Below are 25,497 nucleotides of genomic sequence, written 5' to 3'. Positions count from 1 at the left end.
GCCATGCCGAATGGATTTACAGTCAGAAAACCTGGGTTCAAACCCTGACCTTGAGCCAGGGCCTCGCTGTCATGGTTCTCTATTTTCAGTAACATGAAAGGGCCGAGTTAAATGGTTTCCACGCCGCTTTCCCCTCTAAAATCTCTGGTCCCGTAGAAAGCACCACTCGACATCGCTTGGGGGGAGGCAGAGTTGGGATGGCTTCCTCCTTGCTGTTCGCACAGGAAATGAAAGCCCGTGGCAGGAAGCCCTGCATGTAGCGGAGGCTTCGAGCATTGGGAGAACTAAGAGATTAGCCTTGTTCCACTTAGCTCCAGGAAAAGGCACAGTGGATAAAAGTTGCAGCTTTTGACTTGATGTCCAGAAAAAATATTGCTAATTCTTCCAATTACCCAATGGATTCCTCCTCCTTGGAAGAAGCTAAGAACATCTGGGATGACTTGAATGTATTAGGAATATTAGGTGGGGGAGGGAAGGAGAGATACTTATTCATGCACGGGTTAAACTGGGTGATCTCGGAGATCCTGAGCGTCTGCGGTTCTCTATAAGATCTGCCCCACAATGGTTGGAATCTAGTCGGAAGGTTAAGAACCTACCCTGGCTCTATAACGATGGCAGGTAGTGGTATAAACAGTAAGTTGTCACCAGAAGTTAGAGGTAGAAACGGTGGAAAAGGTGGGGCTTAAGCTGAGCCTTGGAGGATAAGTGGGGTTTCCACAGGCAACTCAAGGCAGTATATCATTAAGTGACAGTGTATGTCCCAGAGATTGTCGTAGGGACTAGTCCAAAAATGGGGGGGGGGGTTAAAGGCCAAGGACCGAGCTTCTAATCCCAGCTTGGCTACTAATATCCCTGTGACCTCCAGCAAATTGCCCCCTGAACCTCAGTTTCCTCTTCTGTAAACTGAAAGGACCGGAGCAGATGACTCCACGCTCTCTTTTTGCCCTGAGCCCTGTGAGCCTGTGACAGCGATGGTGGCGAGGGTCAAGGAAGGCCACATGGCTCTTCCTCCATGGTTGCGATCAGGCTTGGAGGAAGAGAGAGACCGGAACTTGGCAGGCTGGAGGGATAAAGGGAAAGTCCCAGGGACCAGAACCGGCCTTCATGGGGAGGTCCAGCTTGACCTGGCCAGAGGGGAGGGGGTGAGATGCAGAATGGCAGGATTCGCATTTTGGAGGTGGCTGGGCCAGGCGGTTCGTGTTCGGAGCCACGGGGTGGGGGTCCCTGGGGGGAGGCGCCCGGTTGCTGGTAGAGCCTCTCTGGGCTGCTAGGGCTGCTTTCTGTCTCCTAATGAGCACCTACGATTCACGTTGGCTCCTTATAGACAATTCATGGCGCATAGCAGAGGCCCCTGGGGCGGCCCGAAGCGGGGGGCTTGGGAGCCAGAAGGCCTGGCTCTACATCACCTCTGCCCTAAGGTGCACATGCTGTTTCCCCAGGTAGATACAAAGTCCTCGGGAGCAAAGGCTGCTTCGTTTCCGCTCCTGAATTCCCAGAGTCTAGCGCACGGCCTGGCACATTACTTCTCTGTAACTAGTCCTGTCTGACTCCTGACCCCATGGGGGTTTGCTTGGCTATTTTCTTCCCCAGCCCATTTTACAGAAGAAGAAACTGAGGCAAATGGAGCTAAATGAGCTGCTCAGATTCACACAGCCAGTCAATGTAAGAGGCCAGATTTGAATTCAGGGCTTTCTGACTCCAGGCCTGGCTCTCTGTCCCAATGTACCACACAGCTACCCTCTAGCACACAGTGGTACTTAATAAATGCTTATTAATGGATTCATTATTGATTTGCCCCCATTCTTGACCAGTTTTGTCCTGTAAGTAGTATTGAATCTGTGGCAAGTCTGAGGGGACCACCAAATCCCACAGCCTCGGGGGGGATGAAGGAAGGCCAGGAGCCATATATTCCAAAGCCTATCCAAGGCTTTATTCCCTTATGAGGGACCACAGCAAGCATCTTAAAAGCACCTATTATATTCCTGTACTTTTCAACTAACATTTCATTTGACTTGCTCAAAAATACAGGAACTGTATGGAAGTAAAAGAGGAAAAAAATCTTCCTGCAGGTTACCTCTAGGTGAAGGAATCACAGAATTCAGTGCTGGGGGAGGGGCATTAGAGATTACCTTGTTTAGCCCCCTAAATTTACATATTAGGAAACTGAGGCACCCCGAGGTGAAAGAACGCATCCAAGTTAACAGAGGGAATTAAAAACCCATGCCTTCTCTTTCTAAACCTGACAAAGCCGGCTCAAAATCAGCATCCTCATGATAGCTAGCACTTAAATAGCACCTACTGTGCGCCAGGCACTGCGCTAAGCACTTTAAAAAATACCATCTCATATGATCCCCTCAACAACCCCGGGAGGGAGGGGCTGTTGTTAACCCTAGTGAATGTTGAAAAACCTGAGACAAAGAGTTCTCAGGAACTTGCCCAGAGTCACGCAGCTCCCAGGGGGAGGGAGAAGACTCGAGCTTGGGTCTTCCCAGGGCCTCACTCCCTTACGGCACGGCCTACGCTTTTCCCTCGTGGCAGAGCTTTCGGGGCCTGTGTTAGGCCCAAGGGGCTCCAGTCAGGAGGCCAGCTTATGTGGTCCCGGGAAAGCTTTTCGGAGCCTCCGTTTCCCACACGTCTCCTGGGGATGACAATAATACCTGTAGGGCCCCTTCTCCAGGGCTATCCCGAGACACACATGAGACCAGGAGCAAGAACCTTTTATACATTTATCCCCAGAACTGTCGGGCGACGTTAGTTCTGCTGCCTCATCCGGGCACTGTTGGGACCCAGAGGCAGCGTCCAGGCCCCGGACCTTCCCGCCTCGGACAGGAAAGGCTGGGAGCAGGAAGCTTGCTGCCTTTGCCCCACACTGGAGCTGTGCCATGCTGTGCCATGGATGTGGGAAATGGGGAGGAGGAAAACTCTGGAGAAGCCAGAAGGGTCTTTAAGAAATCCAAGTTCTGCCTGAAGTTCCCCGGGTTCTAGAGGGGGAGAACCAGAACTGCGGAGACAGAGGCCAGGGAGAAGCCGTCCTGAGAAGAGCAGCCCCTGGGGAGGCCGGGCCTCCTTCCTCCCTGGAGGTCTCCGGCCACCCTTGGAGAACTTGTTCAGGGCGGGGTGGATCGGACACCACCGAGGCATCTTCTCGCTCTGGATTCTGCTTTGCTGTGTCCGCTTCTCCAGAGCTCAGTGACCGGGGGCCGGGCTGAGCCAGATGTATGAGGTTCAAGTCTCTTCTCCCCCGGAACCGGGACCCACCTGGGCCCAGGAGACAGATTTCCACCCTCCTTCCCCCAAGAATGGGGGGTTGGGCGGAGGGAATTAGGAGATATTGGGGATAGGTTTCTAAAGTTGGAGCATCTTGTGATTCATCCTAGAGTGACACAGTAGTGCCAGCTTCAGGAGGAAAAATGGGCTCCTGGGCTTCCTAATGACTGGTTGCTAATCCGGAGAATAAAAGAGATGAGTCCAGAAGGGCAGGAACCCAGCCTGGAAGACCTACTCTATGTAATTATGCCTCAGCTCCTAAGTAAATTAAATTTGACTCTCATCAGCCAGCTTGCGTCATTCTGATCCTGGTCTGCGGCTTTCCGGAATGCAAGAGTTCTCAGGGCCCTGCAAAATACCAAGAGGAATACTTTTTCCAGGGAAGCTTCGGCGGTCCCAGGGTCTGGGGACCCTCCCCCAAACCTCAATCATCCTGGTTTCTCGTGTTTGGCGCAGGGATTCCGCCTGTCGCACCAGGGATCCAGGAAGGAGCTGGCAATCCAGACCATTTGGAGGGAAAAGCTCAGATATCTGGAGCTGACAGGTCTAACCCCGTGTTTTTACAGAGGGGGAAACTGAGGCTCAAGGTCGCCCAGATTGCCTTCTTTCTCCAAAACTAGCACCCTCCTCAGGAGACCACACTGCCCTTTGAGGCAGAGGCCCCAGATTCAAATCCTGCCTCTGACACATACTTCCTTAGGGCCTTGGATCACTTGTTTAAGCCCCCTTCGTCTGACAGATGAGCAAACTAAGCCTCAGAGAAATGAAGCGGCTTGCCCTGGACCCGACACACGGGTTTACGAGGGCTGGTTCGGAGCCCAAGTCAGAGGACTTCTAACCCCCATCAGCCGCATCATGGGGTGGAGGGGGTTCCCTGCTAGTCCAGGCTACCGGGTCCAAACGGGCTGGTTCTGCTTCTCGTTTTTATCAGGAGCAGAGCCATAAGTTTTGGGACTACAAGGTTACAGAGGGTGCGGCTGGTTTGAGATTGGGTTTTTTCTTTGCCCCTCCGTTCTGTTGATAAAATACCCAGTGATTCTCTAAAACAGAAGAATGCCTGTTATCGAGCAGGAGTGAGAGTGTGTGTTGGGGGCTGGGATTCATAATCCTGGAAATGCTTTATCTTCTGTGAAGGCCGGGGCACTAATCCTCAGGCCTTCCCAGGCAGCCCTACGCAGCTGATCAAATTTCAGCTCAGTTCAACAAGAAATAAGATTAAATGAGAAATTCCAAGAGAGCTCATCTACTGAGGTGATTTTGCTAACATATTATTTCAATTACCTTGTTAAATTGCTCGCTCCTGCCTGTGCTGCTCTGTAAACTAACCTGCCTCCCATCTCTGTCTCGCAAATGGCCCCCCCGACTCGAGCAATGTTCTTTTCCAAAGCCGGGGAAGTGTCCTCCTGGTATCCTCCATTTTGCAGTATCCGAGTCAGAGCCGTTCCATCGACGGCCCTGGGCGTCAGCGCCCCCAGAACCGAACCTCCGTACTGTGTCCCCTCTGGGCCCGGGGTCTTCGTGATGAAATAGCATCCCCACACTGGCCCAGCACCCTCTTCTGCCCTCCTGTCCCGCCGGGAACGGAAACCAGCAAGTAACTGAGTGTAGAAATGGGGCCAAGGGAGCAGAAGGAGCAGAGAGCAGGGTTACTTAATAATTCACATTTTTGAGTTATGAAAAATGGAAGCCAGTGATACAACTTTCAGCCATTTCGTGCAAGAGGTGAATAATTCAGTGTAATTTTTAGGCCATAAAAAATGCATGGGCTTTATCGTTTTATAAAATAGATCATGTGTCTCCTGCACCTGAAGGCCCGGCTGAGGTAACTCAGGGACCCCACCACGGGAACAGAAGTGAATTCTCCACTCTCAGTGGGGACCGAGAGGCAACATTGATTGGAGCTGCTTCAGACCACTCAAGATGGTTTGGTAGATGCTGCAGAAAGCCATCAGCCGTGCCCCATGTCGTGGTAATTACAGGCTTCTGCCCCACTTACTGCACTCCCATAGTGCTCTGGGGCTGGCCATCTTAAAGCTTTGAGCTTCTCAAAAGAATCCAGGGAGCTCCGGGTACCTTCAGCCCAGCCTAAGCAAAGCCTTAAGAGGACGAACCTTCGGGGCTCTCTTCCTGCTGAGGTGTGAGAGGTATAGATAAGGCCTGAAGAGGAAAACCAGAGTGTATAGAAAGAACTTGAGCTTTTAAATGCATTTTTAAAAAAATTTTAAAAATCATTCTTTCCTCTGGCTTTCTTGCTTTTTTTTTTTTTTTTTACTGCTAGTGAGAAAGTGAGTGGGAGCCCATTTATATTTGGTTAAAGATGCTGGCACCACTCCAAGCCACTTGAAAGTGAGTTTCAAACAAATGGTGTCATTGAAAGTTCTTTTCCTTGCAGAGGAACATCTCACTTTAGCATTAGAGACAAGGGTAATTTGGTGGGTGTTCACGTGTCCTAATGAACATCTCTCTTCTCAGCTCTATATGTAACAGAGCCAAACAAACAATTTAATAGTTCTCAGAGTGAGTCCGTATAATATCCATTACTCGTGTCCTAAAGTGCCTACTATGTGTCCGGAAAATTCTAGGTGCTGAGAAACAAAGCCTTGAGGAATTTTGAAAAATAAGAGTAAAATAGATCATGTTGGCAATGCATGATGGGAATAAAAACCATGTTGGTCATTTGTCCAGTACCTTCAGCCATCATCCTGGGAAGTGGGTTATCATGTACAGAGGTGTTTCTGCAGGTGCTATAACCTCAGTTATGAAGACCCAAGAAAGAAGGTTCTTGTCACCAAAGGAACATAGTTTAACACAAGAAACCCAGATTTTATCAGTGGAAATGGTATCATCGCTATTAACCCCTGCTTTCTTGCTGCCCCCTAAGGATCATGGGACCTTCCCATTGGACTTGCACCTGAAGTCCTCCAAATGTGTCGGTCCTTCATAAGAATGTGACCCCCTTGAAAGTAGGAGCTGACTTCCTGCTCTGTCTGTATCCCTGGCTTAGCACAGTGCTCTGATCATAGGAAGAACTTAATAAATGCTTTTTTCATTCATTATTCATGAGTGATGACAGAGGGACAGCCAGAGGGTTCCATGGAGGTTTTTCAGGATCAGAAGAAATGGAGGAAAGGCTCCAGCTCATTGTTTCTTGTAGCAAACAAAGAACCTTGTTTCTGCAGAGAGGTTTTGGGAGGATGTGGGCAAGGCAGGGCTTAAGGGGTGGGCGAGAATGGGTGGCTTTGGCTCTGCAAGAAAAGAGGAGGAGCTGAGTCAGTGAGGTAACATAGTCATCAGCATAAGCACTAAAGAGGCAAAGGCAACAAGGGAACAGGCAGGGGATACCTGCCCTCAAGGAGCTTCCACTCTCCTGGGGGACACAATGTGGGCACAGAGAAGTAAATATAAAATAATTTGTATTTATTGAATAAAGTATAAATAAATACAAAAATCCCTTCAGAAAGGAGAGCTCTAACAAGTGACCCAGAGGACAGGGAGCCGGGAAAAACACCTGAGCACTGTTCTTCAAAGAAAACGAGGCAGTCTGAGAGGCAGCCAAGGGGAGAAGGGAGACTTTTGTGCCTTTCCCTGAAGAAGGACTGGAAATTTCAAATATTTTAGCACCTGGGATGCATGAAAACTCACTGCAAGTTACATATGTCAGTTCCTCCTTTCCACAAGGAGCCTGTGATGTCGATCACTTCTAAATATACTTAAGGATGAAAATAACGCTTTCCTTTTGGTTAGCCATCTTAAATGTCAGCCTCATGGGAAATGACTGTGACGTGATAGGTATGATCCCAATCTTAATGACGGCAGCATTTATTTTTTTATTTTTAGGGACTAGTCAACTTCCATGGAAAGGGAACTCTAAAGCAGTTCATTTATGCCAGCACTTGACCTTTAGACAGTATTTGTCAAGTGGGTGGATTCCAAATGGTTTCCATCTATGTCTATGCAACTCCTGCTTCCCCTGGTACTTGGGAAAGGAAACGTCCACCTCTTCTTGCAATTGGATCAGAACTAATGAAATATTGCACATAAAGTGTTTTTTGCAAATCTGAAAACATAATTGAGAGGTATTGGGTTTTTTTGCTCTGGACCTAAGATTTCATTAGAGAATTAATTCTTGAACATGTATTTTCTATTTGATTTTATTCTGTGATTTTATTCTATGATCATATTCTGTATTCCTTTTCTCTGTCTCTAAGTGGAAAAACCTCATATATGCAAAAGTTCCATCTCCTCTGTCTCTGAAGTTAGGCATAAGTTTTCCCACTATGACTGTTAGTTAAAGAAAACTTCTGTTCTCAATAGGCTCAGAAAGCATTAGGATTTCCTGTAGGGTTTGTGTCCTTGAGAAGAATAATTGAACTAACTGACCTTGCCCCATCTTTTTAAAAGATGGTCTTATTTATTCTCCTAGGTACCAGTTCCTCTACATACCTGGGTCTTTATCAGTGACCTCAGAATGGGATACATTCCTTAGGGACAGAGAGGAAGTCTCCATCCCACACTCTTTATGCTATGATCACTTTCTTTAATGTAACCAATCACGATCCCTCACCCCTGTGACACCAGCCAGTTGTATGATTTTTGTTCTTTCCTTTGTCCAAAGCTTATAAAAACAAGTTGCATCTTCAATCCGGGATCCTTTGACCAGAGATAGTGAGTGTCATTTGGTCTATCCTTTATTAATAGGTTTGGCAGCCTATTAATAAACTGTTATCATTCTTGGAGAATTGTCTCAATTTACCTTTTGGTTAAGATTCACATACTACGGGTATAACAAACTCCCAGGGAGGAAATTTCTTCTACCGATAGATCAGCCCCTTCTTTGTAGCCCTGTGTTTTAGAGAGTTTGTTGAGGTTCTGGGAGGCTAAATGACATCTCTGGTCACACAGCCAGTATATGTCAAAAGCTGGATTTGAAGCCAGATCTCTCTGACTCTGCCACTGAACCTCGCCTTATTCCTTCCCCCCCATTCCCTCCACATTTCACCAGGTTGCCATTCTATTATTATGGCTATTCCACCACCACCCAATGCCCTCAGACAAAAACATCTAATGGTCATCTACTGATACCAGTTCAGGAGAGGGGAAAAATTTAAGCAGAAAATAAAAAGAATGCCAGTCTATAATTTGAGATGTTTTTATGCAAAGTCCTAATTACTTTATATGAATATAGGTGGTTTTTATTCCAACAGAAATGTGTTTGAAGGATAAGGCTGTTTGGTCCTTGAGTAGGGCCTTTTTCAGGAGGATTTAGAAACCCAGGGCCATTGCCTAAGTGGGATACTTTGGGAAAATCTACTGACTTCTCTAAAGAGGATCCCATCTAATTACCAGGATCCACACAGGCAGATCATATGTACATATATTTTTTCTCTTCCCCTTTCCTTCCCCATACTTATGTTGTTACTGATGAGGAGAAACTGAGGCTCTAAGCCGAGATGGATCAGTTCCTTTTCTGGTGGTATATTACCTCTCTCTCCTTCCCCAAAGTACCCAAGGCCGGGTTTGGTTAGCGAATGAATTTGCTACTCAATGCTGTGTTAAAACAAAGTCTTTATTGATAGTAAAGAGATAGACAGGCATTTGGCCTCTAGGTTGAGAAAGGCCAAACTTGCCTGAAAGGGTTGGATAAGCCGGAACCAAAGTTGGCGGGCACAAGGCAAGGATGAACCAAGTGCGAGGAATACAATTTTAGAAATTCTTTTTATACATAATCAGGGTCATTGTATAGAGATGTTATCCAAGAGATTCCAGAGATATTTGTAAATACGACAGGAATTTCTCTTAATCATTTGTGTCTCAAGTTATCTCCTTTAACCTCTTCTAAGACAGGAATTTCCTGTTACTTATTTATATCTTGGGCTCTCTCTTTTTGACTTTATCATTACCACCATAACCAGTTCTGATAATTCTTCATACAGAAATATGCAATTTCTTTTCCCCCATACATTATTTCCTCCATTGATGGTCTGCTTTTATTTTCGCTATTAAGAAGAATGCCATTCAATTTAACATTCTTTAAGCACCCACCGTGCACCATTGTGCCAAACACTAAGGATATTAAAACAAACAAACAAAAGACCCTAACCTCTGTCCCCAAGAAGCTTCAGATCTCCTGGTACATAGGTCTCAGGACTCACAGTCTAATGTGCTTTCTATCATGCTCACTACATCATGATGCCTTAGCTCCAGAGCAGTTTTACATAGAACACAATAGAAGGGACAAGAGGAGTTTCCTTGATGCTCAGGGAAGGGAGAAGGAGCAAAGAGCAGAGGATGGAGAAAAGCCAATCTTCTCTTTTTTGCTGTTAGAATCTAATTCAAGGGGGAAAAAATTACACACCAATTATGTTCAAAGCGACAAGCTAGATAAAATGAAATGATAAAATGAAAAACCCTTCAAGGGCTTGTGTTATGATACAAGATTTACAGAAATGTAGACATAGAGTATATAGATGTGATTATTTGAGGCAGGAGTGAATATTAACAACTAGACAGCTCCAGAAAGGCTTCCCATAGGAGGTGATACCTCAACTGTGCTTTGAAAAACATTCCAACAGAAGAAGTATAGAGGAGAGGTGAAAAACTCAATGAATGAATGAATGAGAAGGCATTCATTAACTACTCCCTACACACAAAGCACTAGAATTACAAATAAAAAAGTAAGGCAGTGTCTCTATCAGGGAGCACCCATCCTAATGGGAGAAAGACATTTGTTAGCAATTTCAACTTCAAGTCAAATGAAAGGACCCTATGGTCTTTTGCGTGCAAGAGCAAAGGAGATGGAGTATTCTTTTTCTTTAATGTCATTTCTGCAGAGAACCTCAGTCATTTCTGGTGTTAACCATTTGACAGTGCCAAGCCCTTACAAAAATTGCCAGAATTTTATTTTCTGGGTCTTCCGTAGCTCTGGATGCTAAGGAGGTGGGGCCTCTGGTACCTGCCCAAGATGCTGCCAGGTTCCATCTCCACAGGAGTTGCTTCTAGACTGGGCCATGAGCAGGGTTTGTGGTTGCCACTGCCAGGGCTCTTGGGCTTGCCTGATCAGTGGGGACAGTTAGTAAGTGCTTGGTGTTGGTAGTGGGAAAGAAAAAAGCTGTGCTCTCTGCAGTGATTTCTCCCCTAAAATGATAGCTACAGAACCTAGGCTGAAAGCAGAGCTAGTAGTCATAGGGAGCCTGTTATTCACAAGGATCTTTAATTCAGGCTCCAAGCCGATCTCCATCAGGGTCTTAGGGGAGATGGTAGTTGAGATGGTTTTCTTTCTTGCATCAAATTCTCCGATATTTACATACAAGTCCATGTTGAATCCTCAAATAGAGTGTAAGCTCTATGAGGGCATGAACTGTCTTATCTAGCTTCAACATTTAGCATAGTACATTGCACTTAATAATAATGTTTGCTAAAATATATTGAATCAAATTGAATTCATGAATGGGTTGGGCTAGATGCCTTGTTAAGGGCCCATCCAATGATTGAGATTTTCATGACTCTATACCATTCTTCACCCGCCAGTCGGTTTGGGGTCAGAGAATGGAAAAATCACTTCAATATTATACTAATCAAAACACAATTAGGATGGTCATGGTTCTCATCCACATCCCTACACCCAGAAAGGCCTGACCTCATTATAAAACAAAAAAAGTGACTGTTGGATTAGCTAATATTTTGCTACTTTTCATTTTCCCCTGGGGGCCAGCAGAGATCATAGTCAATAACTACCCATTTTCCACCAGGGCGATGATTACATGTTTATGTCCTGAGTCTGAATCACTGGAGTGGTCCGGGTTCGGGCTGGTCCAGAAAAAAGACTGTAATGATGAAGCTGGTGGGAGGGTCGGATGGTGCATTGTCTTTCATTTGTTCTGGCCTGGATGGTGTTCTCTGAGTCACCTTTTTCTGGGTCCACAGTCAGTATTTCATCCGCCCCTTTTCCTCTCAAGTCTGTGCAGTCAGTGTTTATCCATTGTGGCTCTATGGAATCAGATTGCTTCAAAAAGCCCTTCTCTTGGACCTGCTTGTTTAAGGCTATTAATCACCTTAACCCAGACTCTTAGTGGATCTTTCTCAGTTGGTTCTGCTGAAACACAGGAGAGAATGAGTCCTTTTGTGTGGCTCCTTCCAGCTCTCAAAGACCATAATCTATCAGTGGCTGGCTTTGAATTTGGCAAGCTTCACCTCTCCTTCTTAGAATCCATAGTTCTGTAATGCTGGAGAAACTGAGGCAAGATAGAGATTAGAGAGTATTTAATAATTTATTTAAAGGGAGAGATTTACTGGGACCAAATGAATCCATGGTTTGGTCCCAGGGCTGAATGAGACTTCTTCTCCAAGTGCAGCAAGCAATGAGAGTTCTCCATGACATAATACACACGGCTCAGACTCAGAGGTAGACTGAAGCAGGGGCAGAGTCAGGGTGCTGAGAACGGGAACAGGACTCTGACAGGATGGGGTGAGCCACCAGAGATGGGGATGATATAATGGGGGAGGCACCCTGAGGTGGGGAGAGACATCTTGATAAGATGGTATCTGATATTCTGATAGCTTGGGATAGGGAGAAGCATTCTGAAATTCTAAAACATAAGATCTTTTATCCTTATCAAGTATTCTGATAAAGAGGGAGGGGAGGTTTTGCAGGACTGAGTTTTGAGCTGACAATTATAAATTGAAGCAGAACAATGAGAGAAAATGAGTCAGGACTGGGTCAGGATAATTAGGGAAACTGAGTCAGGACAATAAAAGAGAACCATGGCAAAACAGTTCCCTTCAAGGCTTGTTTCAGGTATTCTCCTATAGGAGGAAAAAATGCTTTCCACACAACTAGCTTTGTTTTTACATATCGGTTTTATCCAATCCGTAGATTGTAAGTTTCTAGAAGGTAGGAGTGTTTTATTTTTGTTTTCGTATCTTCAAAGCCTAGCATAGAGTTTTGCATAGAGTAGGCATTAAATAAATGCTTCTTGATTGATGACAAACAAGCAAAAATTTTATTTCCCAAAAAACTCACAAACGATCGATTTTATCATTTTTGCTACTTTGACTGTTCTAGTGGGTGTGAGATGGTATGTTTCATCCTATTAAATTATGTCACACAACTTGAAAAGTATGTTATTTGTTTTCCTGGTGTTCCCTGGATAGGTAGAAAATGATCATCAATAGGTTAGTAGGTTGACTTTCTTGTCATGAGGGCTTTTAAAATGGAGAAACACCTGTCTATAGATCTTCGGAAACTCACAAACATGTCTATCCAGCAAACTGTAATTTCTACTTCTCTACTAGTGCAAATATTGTCTTTGGAATTTGAAGTGAATTGAATTGATGTAATCTAATTTCATATTTCTGTTTTGTGGCATCGATAGTAAGTCTAACCAAAAAAGTTTATTAAATGTGCCAGGCACTGGGGACACAAATACAAAAGAGTGGCAATTCTTTTCCTCAAAGAATTCACATTCTACTGGATAGTAAAAGTCCATCACTCAAACACACACACACACACATGTTATCAGAGAATTTTCCATACTGGTTTCTTAAACAAATTTTATCTAAATCTACATAGTGTGCTCACAGCATTTGCTCCCTGCTATTAAAATGCAATGGAAAAAATACAGAAATGAAATTTAAAATGGCAGAGTACAGGAGGATACCAACATATGAGGAGAAAGATGTGCTCCTGCCATTGGGAAGATTTCTCTGATCAATGGGAAGATCATTGTCCCTTTATCTTAAGATTCTTCACCCTGTTCCCAAATTCTACCAGGTCCTTTCGTGACAAGAATCAACTCTCCTCTAGGGTCCCTCCCCACCTCAACAGAATTTGCTTCAGTTTTTTGACTCTTGGTGGTAGAGGCAGAGTCAATTATGTCTCCAAACATGCACTGTAAAACTGGCCGGTCTGAATTTATCAGATTGTGTCTTATACTTTCCCATAAGGGTGATTTGTATTATTATACTATTAATGGGCTTGTCTGGCTTTGTGTAGGTCCACTCCTTTTGTGGGATGTTAGAGGACCAGCCAAGTAAATTTCTGGAGTATTTCCCAGAATTTCCCCAATAGCTTATGTTACCCTTAAATTACCACAAGTTATTGATATTTTCTTTAGAGGTTACTTTTCTTCCTTCCAGGTTAAAAAATGACTGAAAGGCATTTGTGTGGTCCAAGCGAATTATTAGAGGACAGACTTATTGCTGGATTTCTAACATACTTGAACAATTCAAAGAAGAAAAATCTGCTCCTTGACAAGTCTATCTTATACATAGTTAGCAAGGAGCTCCCAGATTGAATGTCATCTATGCCACTTAGAGTAAATCTGATGAGTCCTTCCCATGAACTCTAAAGCATGATGGACCTTGCAATGAGGCAAAAGAAGTTGTCTCCAGTAGGTGAGCAGTGATCGTCACAGATGCTAGTGTGTTACATTAATCTCCTTCCTTCCCTATCACTACCGCCAGTTAGTTAACTGTGCTTTGATTTGCCAGTAGTTGTATTGGAGGGTAGAGTGATCCACTGGAAGAAAGATTAGTGTATAAATAGACTGGTTCCCATAACAAGGGATCAAAGACTGTAAACTCTGCCATTCTCCTCATCACCCTCAAGGCCAGACTCCTCGTACTGTGCAATGAGTATTTTTCCTCTTCTTTAAGACTCTTTGATGAGCACAGATAGGTACCTTGGATGAGCAGAGGTCATGGGACCAGGATTAATTCCACCATCCAATAGGAGGCTCAGAACAAACAAGAAATTGTTACTCGAAATATAAATCATCTGCCACCTGAAACTTATGTTTGATTTGGAAAATGAGATAGATAGAGTTCAGATCTTGGGTCTCTGAGGTAAAACAGCTTCAAATTCTGTCTCTGTCACTTACTGCCTGTGGGGTGTTGGGCAGATCTATTCATTTCTTTGGCCCTCAGCTTCTTCATCCATTAAAAAAGGAAATGAGGGGTTTGGAGAAGACCGAAAAAAAATTGATTGATAATTTAAGTGCTAAGAATACAAATACAAACAAAACAGTTCTTGCTTTCAAGTAGTTTACATTCTAATGGGGGAAGATAGGACATAAAAGACGCTATAAAGGAGTGAGGGTAAAGATTAGGATGATGGCTAGAATGGCTGGTTCTCATGGAAGAAGGAAAATGAACCTTATAGCCAGAATACTGGTGATATTGTGAGAAAAGGATCAGGAATGAATCTCTGAAGTTTCTTGAAGTTCTAAATCTATAACCTGTAACCAAAAAAGGATGCAGGAATCCTGGAAAGGGGAGGCTCCAGGTTCCATTTAGTTCTCTGAGCATACAATCAGCAGAACAAAAATTACTAAATCACTGAATCTTCCTATTGGTTTGTGGTAATGGCAGATGACATCTCAAGGCTCTTCTTGTCAGACTTCCCCCTCCCATTTGGTCCCAGCAGCTCCCATGCAGGTCTGGGGTTTTGGCAGAAGGGCAGAGATAACCAGTGACCTAATACTACTTAGTGTCAACAATGTGCTCAGTCTCAAAAGAGTTTTAGATTTGTAATCTGAAGATCTGGCTCTGAATCTGGCATGACCCTGGCCGAATGATCCAAACTAAAGTGGGCTTTAGTTTCCTCCTCCATAAAATAAGAGGACAGGACTAAAAGACCCCCCAATATTCTTTCCAAGTCCCAGGCTGATCTTTAGTGAGCATGGGCCATGACCTAAAACTCCAAAGCTTGTTCCATGGTCTATAAAATGACCATTGCCAAGGAAAGAGCTGCAGAATCTCAGAATTTGGCCAGTGGAAGGACCCAAGGATTTGGGGTCAGGAGAAGGGATTTAAATGGCTCAATTCTGCTACTTACCACCTTTCTGACTTTGGAGAAGTGATTTCAGCGTTTTGGATCACCATTTCTTGCAATCTAAAACTAGATGCTTCCAATCCTAAAACTACAGGCTCTCTAAGGTCCTGGCAGCTCACAGTCTATGATTCTATGGCAGTTATCTATAAATACAAAATGTTTCATTATTGGAGGTAGCTTCCAGTGAGGAAACTCCCTCCGCTGGTCCTGATCAGCAGTTCTCTGTACTTTCATTGTCTCAGAGAATTCAGAATTCAGACTCGGGGTGCTCTGCCCAGAGTCACGTAGCTGTAGTACATGTCAGAGGGGAGACCTGAAACTCGGTTTTTCTCTCTCCTGGGGCCATTCCACCAGGCCACAGCGCCTCACGGAAAATAATTAAAAGTACGCGTCAGAAAGTTGTGATTTCATAGCATCACAGATCTAGGATTGGAAAAGGCCTGGAAGGCCATCTAGAGCCACTTTCCTGTTCTAAGGAGGAGGCACTGGGGCCATCGGGGAGTGTTCTTTTTGGAATAAGTGCAAAGTATTGGTGTGGTGGTCAGGAAAGACTTGGTGAGGACCCGGAAACCTCAGCGTTTGGGGAGAAGAAGAGTGGGCAGAAAGCTCACGGCGAGTTTGGCTGACAGTAAGCAGACCAATCTGAGGGAGAAGTGGGATGCTATTGGGACAGAAGGCTGGAAAAGTCAGTTTGTGGAGGGCCTTGAATGCCGAGCTAAGTAAGGAAGCCGTAAGGAATCGACTTTAATGGGCCCTGGCTCTAGCCCCCATTCCAGGAAGCGGCTCCCCTCGGCCTCGGCGGTCGGGCTCCTCTGAGCTCATCCTCTGGGCTTTGTCTCTGGGCTCAGTGAGGGCCCCCCCACTCCGGGGGTGCTGTCCTCAGTTCTGAAGCGCCCTGGGACAACTCGCTCCTGCTGGGACCTCGGTTCCGTTCTCTCTCGCCGCTCCTCCCTCTCCCCTGCGGTAGCCTCCGCTCCGCGGCCCGCTAGTCACCTCTCGGTGTCACGCACATATACGCCCTGTCCCCGTCTCTGTATTTCTCACTGTCTCTCGCTCTCCGCAGAGCAGGGCTCCTCCCGCGGCTGCATTGCAGGCTCCGCGGACAGGCGGCGCCGGATGGGAGGGAGGAGGGAGGCAGGGCCAACAAAGGCACCCCCTCCTCCCAGAGGAGAGGCGCGGGGAGGGCACGGGACTGCAAGGGGGGGAGTGAGGTGACCCTGACTCTCGGGACCGCCCGGGGGCGAGCCCGAAGCCCTGGGGGGGAGGGGTGCTCGGAGGGGGCAGAGAGCGAGGAGGGCTGGGGAAGCGTCAGGTGCGTCCTCGACAACGCGAGGCTGAGCCCGAGACCGTCCTGGGTGCCTCGCCCGGGGGCCACGGAAGGATGGGGGAGGGGCGGGGAGGAGGCAGGAACGCCCCGCTGAGCTGCAGAGGGGGATGAGGAAAGAGGGCAAGCCCGTGGGAGGGACCGGGAGGGCTCGCCCCAGGGACAGTGGCGGGAAAGAGTCTGCGCGTGGAACCCCAGGCCCCGTGCCCGGCCCACCAGGGGCTCGAAGCGACACTGGGCTCCGGGAGCCCTGCGGGGCCTGAGGCACGGGGCTCGGGCGGCAGGACGCAGGCCTTCCTCTCAGCTGACAGGAGAGCCACGGCCGTGGCGCTTCCACGAGTGGGGACCTGAGGAGGAGAGCAGCGGGGGGGGGGGCTGCACCTGGGCGGGGGACACGACAGTTTGGAGCCACGGGCGTCCTGAATGAGCCCAGAGCGGTCCTGGGGGTTAATGGGAAGTGGGGATGCTCGGAGAAGCGTCGGAGCCGCTGTGCCCCACTCCCCTCCCTTCCCTCTCCTCCCTTCTCTACCCCTGCGGGAGGCCGGGCGCCCTCCGCGCCGCACAGCCCCGAGCCCGCGCCCTGCGGACTCGGGGGGCGCAGTGCCTGCTCGGTCCTGGCTCTGCCAGAGCTTCAGGCGCCCGGACGCCTGCCTCTCCTCGGATCCTGGTGACGTCACGACCACTCCCACCTCCGGATTTGCCGAGGCAGCCGGGGGGGCGGGGCCGTGGCGAGTGAGCTCACCGCTGCGGCCCGCCATTGGCCGAAGCCGCGCACACGGCCGTGGCGGGGAGACAACGCTGCCCCAAGCCCGTAGCCCTGTGAGTCGGTCCGGCTGCGGTGTGCGGAACTGAGCGGGCTCGGGGCTGGACTGGACTGGGCTGGGCTGGGCTAGGAAGAGGGGAGGGCTGCACATTCCTGCAGCTGTGCTTCACAAGTGTGTGTGTCTGTGTGTCTGTGTGTGTGTGTGTGTTTGTGTGTGCGTGCGTGCGCGCGTGCGGGGGCCTGCGTGCTTGTGACAGTGGGAGAAAAGGGGTCTCGAGTGTCCTGGAGAGTTCGAGGGGCGTGTTGTGGACGGGCGCAGGGCGAAGGGCGGGGAGCGGGGTGAGTATTGTGTCCCCGTGGCGGGGTCTGGTGGCGAGGGCGAGGAGATGGCCGTCTGAGAGGGGGCCGTCGTAAGTCATTGTTATTGGTGTAGCTGTGGCGGCGGGAGGGGGCTCCTGAGGTGTTTACTGTGTGCGGGCTGTGTGCGTGCTGGGTACAAGTGAAGGGGGGTGCGTTGGAGGGGTGCTGTTGTGAGAGGACAAGCTCTGGGAGATTTCTGGAAAGGCTCGTGAGTATTGGGGGGAGTCTCGAGGCGTGTGTTTTGGTGTCCCTGTGATGGGTGTGTTTGGGGAACGCTAAGTGTTTTTGGAGGTGTCAGCACAAAAGGTGGGTTTCAGGGAATCATTACAAGAGTATTTCGGGGAGTCCGGGTAAGAGTTGCATCACTGGAGGGGCGTCAGCGTTAGGGAGCATCTTTGGGGGTGCCTTGTTTGAAAGCTTAAGGTTGTGCTGGGGATCCACGTAAGGAAGGGTGTATTTGAGGGCGGGGAGTAACGGTGTCACATTGTGCGTTTTCGGGGGGGGGGGCAGGTTAAAGGAGTGCTTTGGTATCGGGTGTTTGGGGGAGGGGGACGTTTGGGGGCTCGGGAGTCAGCCTGTGAGAGAGAAAAGCAGGAGGCCAGGAGGAGGGGGGCGGCGGTGCGAGTCTGTGCACGCTGGGAGTGAGTGTGCGTGTCAGCCCGATGGCGTGAGTGCGGCTGACGGCTGCTTGTTTTTGTTTTGAAAGCGCAGTGAGATTGTGGCGGGCTTTTCTGAATGAGCCATCCTCTCCCTCCGCGCTCCTCCCCGCCCCTCCGCTCCCCGGCCGTCCCCAGCTGGCTCCGCTCGGCTCCGCTCCCGAGGTCCCCCGCCTTGGCCCCAGCGGGCCCGGAGTCAGGTTCGTCTAGCTCTTCTGCTTGGTGCTGGGGGCCCCCGGGGGCTCTGGGGGGAGGGGACTCATTTCCCCGCTAGGCTGGGCTGGGCCCGACTGGGTTGGGCGGTGCGGCACCGGCTCGCGCCCGCCCGTGCGTCAGCCCAGCCCCGGCGCGCCTCGGCTCCGGCTCCGGCCGGGCTCGGGCTCCCGGCCCGGCCCGAGCCCCTGGCCCCGACCGGGCGCCGTAGCCCTCACTGCACCAGCGCTGCCCCCGCCGCCGCCGCCTGGCTGTGAGTGGCTGCGATTGCCCACGAAATGACTCGGGGCAGGGCAGTTGAAGAAGACTGGCTTCCCGGGATGCCGAGCGAGCTGAAAGGCGACTGAAGAGTGTTGTTAAACGGGAGCGTTCCGACTGCCCGCGACGGGAAAAGTCGAGTTCCGAGAATGAATGAAGGTTTGGACGGACTCGCGGTGGGCTTGGTGCTGGGAGCCCGCAGGAATAGAGAAGTCCGGGGTTTGGCCCCGCGCACTTAGAACGCAGACTTTGTCTATCAGTTTCCTTCGCTTTCACTGATCGATTCTGTCTGTTTAGCCAGTTCCTCAGGACAGAGTAAATAAGTAGATGAATCCAATTGTAGGAGGATTTTTCCTTTCTCCGCAATCCGGACTCTTTTCTCTAAAATCGGTAAAGATATTGCCCATCAGCTTGGCCTCTGGTTTCCACTTTACGAAGGAGGGCTGAATGTCTCAAATCCACTTGTAACTACTCCCACTATTGTTTGAGGTAGGTAGGACCTCGGCGTTTTGCATTCGAATAGCCTGCTTACTAATCCTGAAGCCGGAGGTCTCGTCCATCTGGTGGCAGGTCTTAGCTCGCTCGAATGCGTCCTGCCTCCTTAACCTGCGAGCTCCAGATCTGAGGAAAGAAAATCAGATTTTGGGCAAACTGTCATCACTTAGGAGTATAATGGTTATTTGATCACATGTATCCTTTACCCTCTGAGTCATTCTAACAGTCCAAATATATATGTACATATATACATGTGTGCATGTATATAATTACATATAGAGAGAGAGAAAAATTCTATCAGAGAAACAGGAGAGAGCCAAAAAGAAGGGATTCTGTCTGAATCTGCTACAGTCACGTGGCAAAGATGGTTTCATAGTGAGCATTTTCAAGATAATTATGTCTTATTTTAGGGATGTTATTAGACTATGGGAAATAAGCTTATGTGTATCTCTTATTTAATATTGGATTTGGGGAATGATGATGTTAATATTCTAGAAACAGCATTTATTTACCGAATACTCATTTTCCAAATAAAATTTTAGTTTACTTGTGGAAAATAAGCCCAAGTCTCCTGGACTTATAAAAGACAATGAATTTATGAGCAGCAATGAATATGGATGATTGAGTAAGCTGTGAAGAGCATAACCTAATTTCATTTTCTTTTGTTTCTTTTTTAAAGAAAACAAATTACAGAAAGCAATTCTTCAGTAAATTAACAAATTAATTAGTGCATAGGTTTTTTTCTCTACTATTTTTTCCCAAGCAAAATATGTAATTTATAATGCCTAGCAGGCTTTCCTTTAACTTGCTGGTGCACGTCTCTAACACCCACCACCACTGTACTTCCATATGCAAAGCAGGAGAGCTTTGAGATGTCACAGATAATGAAAATAATTTTTGCTGCTGCTTTGGGAGAGTGAAGGGAGGGAATGAGTAAAAGTAGAACGTTAGAGTGAATGAGAGCAGATTTAATCTATAATCTACATGTAAGGAATTCCTGTTCAGAATATCTCCAAGGTTCCCTTCCAGCTGTAAGACTGTATTAATGTATACCTAAGGGCATGTTTATTGGGGGTTTTAAGGTTGTTCTCACTTAGCACCCAAATGTCAAGGCTTGTATCCAAGCTCACTTTTAGAGTTGTTATGGCAGTCTTGGGGTTCTTGTTGTTTTGATCACAACGTTTGTTAGCTCTGAAGTTGCAGTACTGTCCCTACAGGCTGAGATGTATGAATTCATGGTCCTTACTTTATCTGAGTTTCTTTAATAAGAAAAAAGGGGGAGAAATGTAAGTATTTTCACATATTATATAGACTTTGCAGAGAAACCCGAGAAAGACTATCCTGAGATTCTATCAAACTGGCTAGAGCTCTACAGTTGTTAGAGTGGTCATAAAATTTCTGGAAATCTTTGGTTCATCCCAAATAATTATTTCTCTGCGATATGCATTTTCTCTCCTCTCTGTTCTTTGTGCCCCTAACTTGTATTCTTACATTTAAATGGTTCTCTCTTCCTCTGGTGAGTCAATGTTATTCATTCAATATTTATGCTTTATGAATCTCTACAAAGCAGAACTGCCCCGGGAGTGTACAGTGGCCTGTACAAAGTCTTCCTTTGGACTGGCCGCTGTGGAATAAGAAATGTGTGATGAAATTTACTTTGGGGTGAATTTCTTTGTATTTCAAGGTTATGCAGTAGCTATCAATGAAATTCTGTGAAAGCTGATGGGAGAGGGAGCCCTGCTGAGATGGACTGAATTACAACAAAAGTCTCATGTTGAAATTAGTCATATTTACATTTAGGAAGAATTGACGAGTGTACTAGATGACACAGTCAGGCACTATCCCTGCATTAAGAGTGACACTGCAAAACCAACTAGAAGAGATAACTGTCTCCTTTATGTCACTTAGTCTTGTTTATGTGTGTTTTGTTTTGTTTTGTTTTGTTTTGCTTTCTCAAGTAGACTATAAGCCCATTTCTCTTAATGGGAAAAAAAAATCATGCCTTATTTATTTCTAACTCTCAAAATGCCAGGATGATACAGGCACATGATAGATACTTAATAATTACTTTTAGACTTATAGGGAGCTAAGGAAAGGTCATTGTCATTTTATGCATATCAGAAAACCTGGTCCATGGGAAGTGTCCCAAAAGGTGCTTAACATGAGGCACTGAAATCATATGAGAAATAAATGGTGGCTGAGCATTTTCATAAAAGAGATGATGTCAACACGATCTTGTTTGATTTCAATAGTTTTCCACATCCCACAGTATTTCAGGAAATATAATTTTAGACAGTGCCACAGTGCAAACTTCTGGAGTGGGGGTTGAGGGAATATTCTCCCATAACTTGAGCACTCCTTCATAGGCCAAGTGAAACAGAGGGCAGTGTTCCAAGCGCTCCTTTCACTAGAGGAACTGTGTGAAAATTGGGTTGTTCCCAGTGGATTTGGGTTATTCACAATAGGGATGTGGCAGCTTCTTGTCATATGACACTTTAAGCTTTCCACCCAGATGTTTACAGAGTCCCTACTGGGTGCAAATTGTGGGAGGGAGGCTGGAAGTCCAGACTCATGATTTTGTTGGTATGGAGACCATCCCCCATGGTCCATCTCCAGTTCCTATGTAACTTAAGGCCTTAGAGATGCCAGACTCGCCCACAGTCATGCAATCGGTCTGGGGAAGGACTTGAACCCATATCATCCTGACCCTTAGCTGACACTGCTCTGGCTATTATACCAAGACCCTCTCTAGGGAAACCACAACGCCATGAAAATGCAGATGCTGTCTCTGTACACATCCCCACTGCCCTCGGTCTCATTTGACTCTGAAAGCAACTATGACATTGGCTAGGCAAATAATGTTTCTGGTTGAGCCCTTTCCAAATCTAAATCCTTATCTGTCTGTAAGGAAGTTAATCAGCCTCTCTGGACCTCAGATTATCCACATAGAAAATGAACCTCTCTAAGGGGCAGCTAGGTGGCGTAGTGGATAGAGCACCAGGCTTGAATTCAGGAGACCCGAGTTCGAATCTGGCCTCAGACACTTAACACTTCCTAGCTGTGTGACCCTGGGCAAGTCACTTAACCCCAGCCTAAAATTAAAAAAAAAAAAAAAAAAATGAACCTCTCCAGTCAGTCAACAAGTATTTAAGCCCTTGCTATGTGCAAGCTCCGTGCTGAGCCCTGAGGATAGAAAGACAAAAATACAGTCCTGGCCCTCCCTTTCTTTAATGGGGGAGGCAACATGTAAATAACTGGATCCATAAAAGATATAGACAGCTTAGCTAGAAAACAATCTGAAAGGAGAAGGTATTAATAGCTGAAGGGACTGAGAAAGAACTCTAGCAAGTAGGTGGATTTTTTTTTCCAATTTAAAGTTTAGAATTCCAAATTCTATCCCTTTCTCCCTTCCCTACGATGACATATACATGTGCAATTATGTAAAATATAAGTCATTTTCTAGAAAACTCAAAAGAAAAAATGAAAGAAAGTGGAAAAATAACAAGCTTCAATCTGTACTCAAACAAAATCAGTTCTTTCTTTGAGAGAGGATAGTATGCCTCATCATTAATCCATTGGGATTGCCTTGGATCACTGTATTGCTGAGAGTAGCTAAGTCACAGATCTTCATCAAACAATATTGTTACTGTGTACAAAGTCCTGGTTTTTATTCATTTCACTATGCATCAGTTCATGTAAGCCTTTCCAGATTTTTCTGAAATCATCCTGCTTGTCATTTCTTATAGCAAAAATCCATTTCAATCATGTACCACAGCTTGTTTAGCCATTTCCCAATTGATGGGAAGTAGGTGGGGTTTTCAGTGAGTCTGGAAAGAAGTCTGGGAAACTAAAAAGCAATGGGGAGAGTGAGGGGACCAGAGCATTCCAGGAATAAAGGACAGCCAGTGCAGAAGCAGAGATAGGAGATGGGGTATTGTGTTTGAAGACTTGGAAGGAGGCCATTTTAACTGGATGATTGAAAGAGTAAAGTGGGGTAAGGTAAATTAGAAAGATAGGAAGGGATAAGATTACAGAAAGCTTTAAATGTCAAATCAAATAGTTTCTGCTTAATCTTGGAGGTAACAATGAGACACTGAAACTCATTGGGATGAAGAGGACATGATTAGACCTATGTTTCAGGAAAGCAACTTGGCAGCTGACTTGAGGATGGGTTGAACTGGAAAAAGATTTGAGGGAGCCCAGACAAGAGGAGATGATGGCTGGAACTAAAGTTGTAGATGGGAGAAAAGAGGGCATGCAAAAAAAAGTTGGGAACATAAAAATGACTAGTTCTGGCAGACACTGGATTTTATGAGGAGCTAAGATTAAAGAATTAAGTAGGACACCTGTAAGCCAAAGTAATGGGGAAGATGGAAGTGTTCTCAAAAATAGAGAAGCTCAGAAGAGAGTAGGAATTGAAAGGGAGGAAAAAGTTCTATGTTAAGTTAATGATATCTATTAACAATTAGAGATGTCCAAAAGACATTTGGTGATCTGTGTCTGCAGGTTAGGAGAAACTAGAGATAGGTCTATAGATCTGGGAATCATCAGCATAGAGATGATAACTGAACTTCTGGGAACGGATGAGGTCATCAAGTGAATTAGAAAAGAGGCTCAGGACTGGCCTTGGGATATACCTTAATGAAGGAAACTGAGAAGAGACAGACAGAAAAGGAGAGAATCAGGAGAGAGTCTTGCCACAAAGAGTCTCCAGGAGCAAGGGTCAAAAGCTAAAAGCTGCAGGAGGTCAAGAAGATTGAGGATTGAGAACAGGCCATTCGTGTAACCCTTGGTAACTATGGAGAGGGAAATTTCAGTTGAATGATGAAGCTGAAAGCCAAACTGCAGAGGCTTGAATAGGAGGAGAGGCTTCCAGTTAGACAGCTTCCTCCAGGACTTTAGCCATGAAGGGGAGGAGAGATACAGAATGTTCAATTTTAGGAGCCAAAGAAGCAAGGGAGAGTTTTTAAGGATGCAGATGTGGGGGTGTTTGTAGGCAGTAGGAAAAAAGCCAGTAGTTAGGGAGAAATTGAAGATTAGAAAGTGGGGATCTGCTAGAGAAGAAAGGAGGGGATGGGACCAAGGATGCCTTGGCAAGGCAGACTACTTCTTTATGGGATCCAGGAGGAAAGCAGCAAATGTCTAAATGATGTGGGAAGAGAGGAATTTCCCTGGAATGGCCTCAGCACAGATGTCTCTGGATTTCACCAGGCAGGTCCATAGTAGAGGCTTTGTATGAAGCCTCAGAGATGTTTTCTGGTCCTTAAAATCCTATTAGAGCCACAAAACCCAAGAGCCTCCAAATGTGACACTGCCATAGCCTAGTCTTTAGGGGCAGCCAGGTGGCTGTGGATAGAGCACCAGCCCTGGAGTCAGGGGAACCTGAGTTCAAATCCAGCCTCAGACACTTAATATGTTCTGGCTGTGTGACCCTACACAAGTCACTTAACCTGGCTGAGGCCAGTCTTCAAGATATTGAATTGGATGATACCAAAATTCCCAGACCTTATTTGAGAAAATTTGATTCAAGCTCATAGTATAAAAAAATTGATTTTAGATGAATAAAGAATTCATGAAAATGTCCTCTTATTTTTTCCTTTTGAAATAATCAGTTCCTTTCTCTCTGACCAGGATCAATAGCCCTGACAGTTTTCTCTATCAGGAAGTCCTGCCCATTGGTATGAAATATTGGAAGTTCCCTAGGATATACTCTGTTATATTTCAAGTTTGGCTATAAATCAATTGTTTGATTTATTTTCCAAAAAAAACAATATCATTAATGGTGGGCTGCAGAAATCAATTTAACCCATAGCAAAATACTATATCTCCTCAATAAAGAAGAGTAGCAAATACCACAATTCTGGTAATTAACCAAAAGAGCAAAACAAAGTCGAATAAGAAATGGTTTATTTATAATGCTAATGCTTTCTGAAAGAGGAGGATAAAAAAAAAAACTGATGAAGGCTGTTAATGGAGATTTGAAAGATACTCAGAAATAGTTGCAAAAACTTTTGAGATTGATGATTTTTTATCATGTCTGATTTAATTTCAGAACTAAGAATCATAGCATATTAATGTTAAAAATTATTTATTATAAATTATCTAGTCCAATCCCCTCACTTTCTGAGTAGGGAAGTTTGCCTGAGTTCATTGGTAATAGCAGCCAGTTAACAGAGTTGGATCTGAGCTGGGTCATGGCTCTCCTGACTTCCAGCCTGAAGTTTTTGGAGTAAGATTAAAAAGCTCTTTGCCAGATCACTTTACTATAGATGGTGAGAGATCTTTAAAAATAGATAAATAAATAAGGGCCACTAGTGCTTTCAGGTGTCTG

General features: G+C 46.1%; 1 protein-coding gene across 9 annotated transcripts in view; it reads left to right on the top strand.

The window, feature by feature from the left end:
* CAMTA1 (calmodulin binding transcription activator 1) overlaps positions 1 to 25,497 on the top strand; it is a 129,072-nt gene that overhangs the window by 45,443 nt on the left and 58,132 nt on the right. The window contains exon 1 of one of the 9 annotated variants that reach the window (XM_074306373.1): positions 17,174 to 17,240. The exons of 4 other annotated variants lie outside the window; for them this stretch is intronic. Coding sequence is in view for 2 of the 5 variants with exons in the window: in XM_074306367.1 (XP_074162468.1) it covers positions 18,280 to 18,400 (121 nt within the window). In the remaining 3 variants the exon portion in view is untranslated. 4 more of the 9 variants (XM_074306376.1, XM_074306367.1, XM_074306371.1 and 1 more) reach the window with 4 other exon arrangements.

This window comes from Sminthopsis crassicaudata, chromosome 3 (genome assembly GCF_048593235.1).
Source record: "Sminthopsis crassicaudata isolate SCR6 chromosome 3, ASM4859323v1, whole genome shotgun sequence".
In the NCBI taxonomy this organism is placed as follows: Eukaryota; Metazoa; Chordata; class Mammalia; order Dasyuromorphia; family Dasyuridae; genus Sminthopsis; species Sminthopsis crassicaudata.
This window is presented reverse-complemented; position numbering and strand designations above follow the sequence as displayed.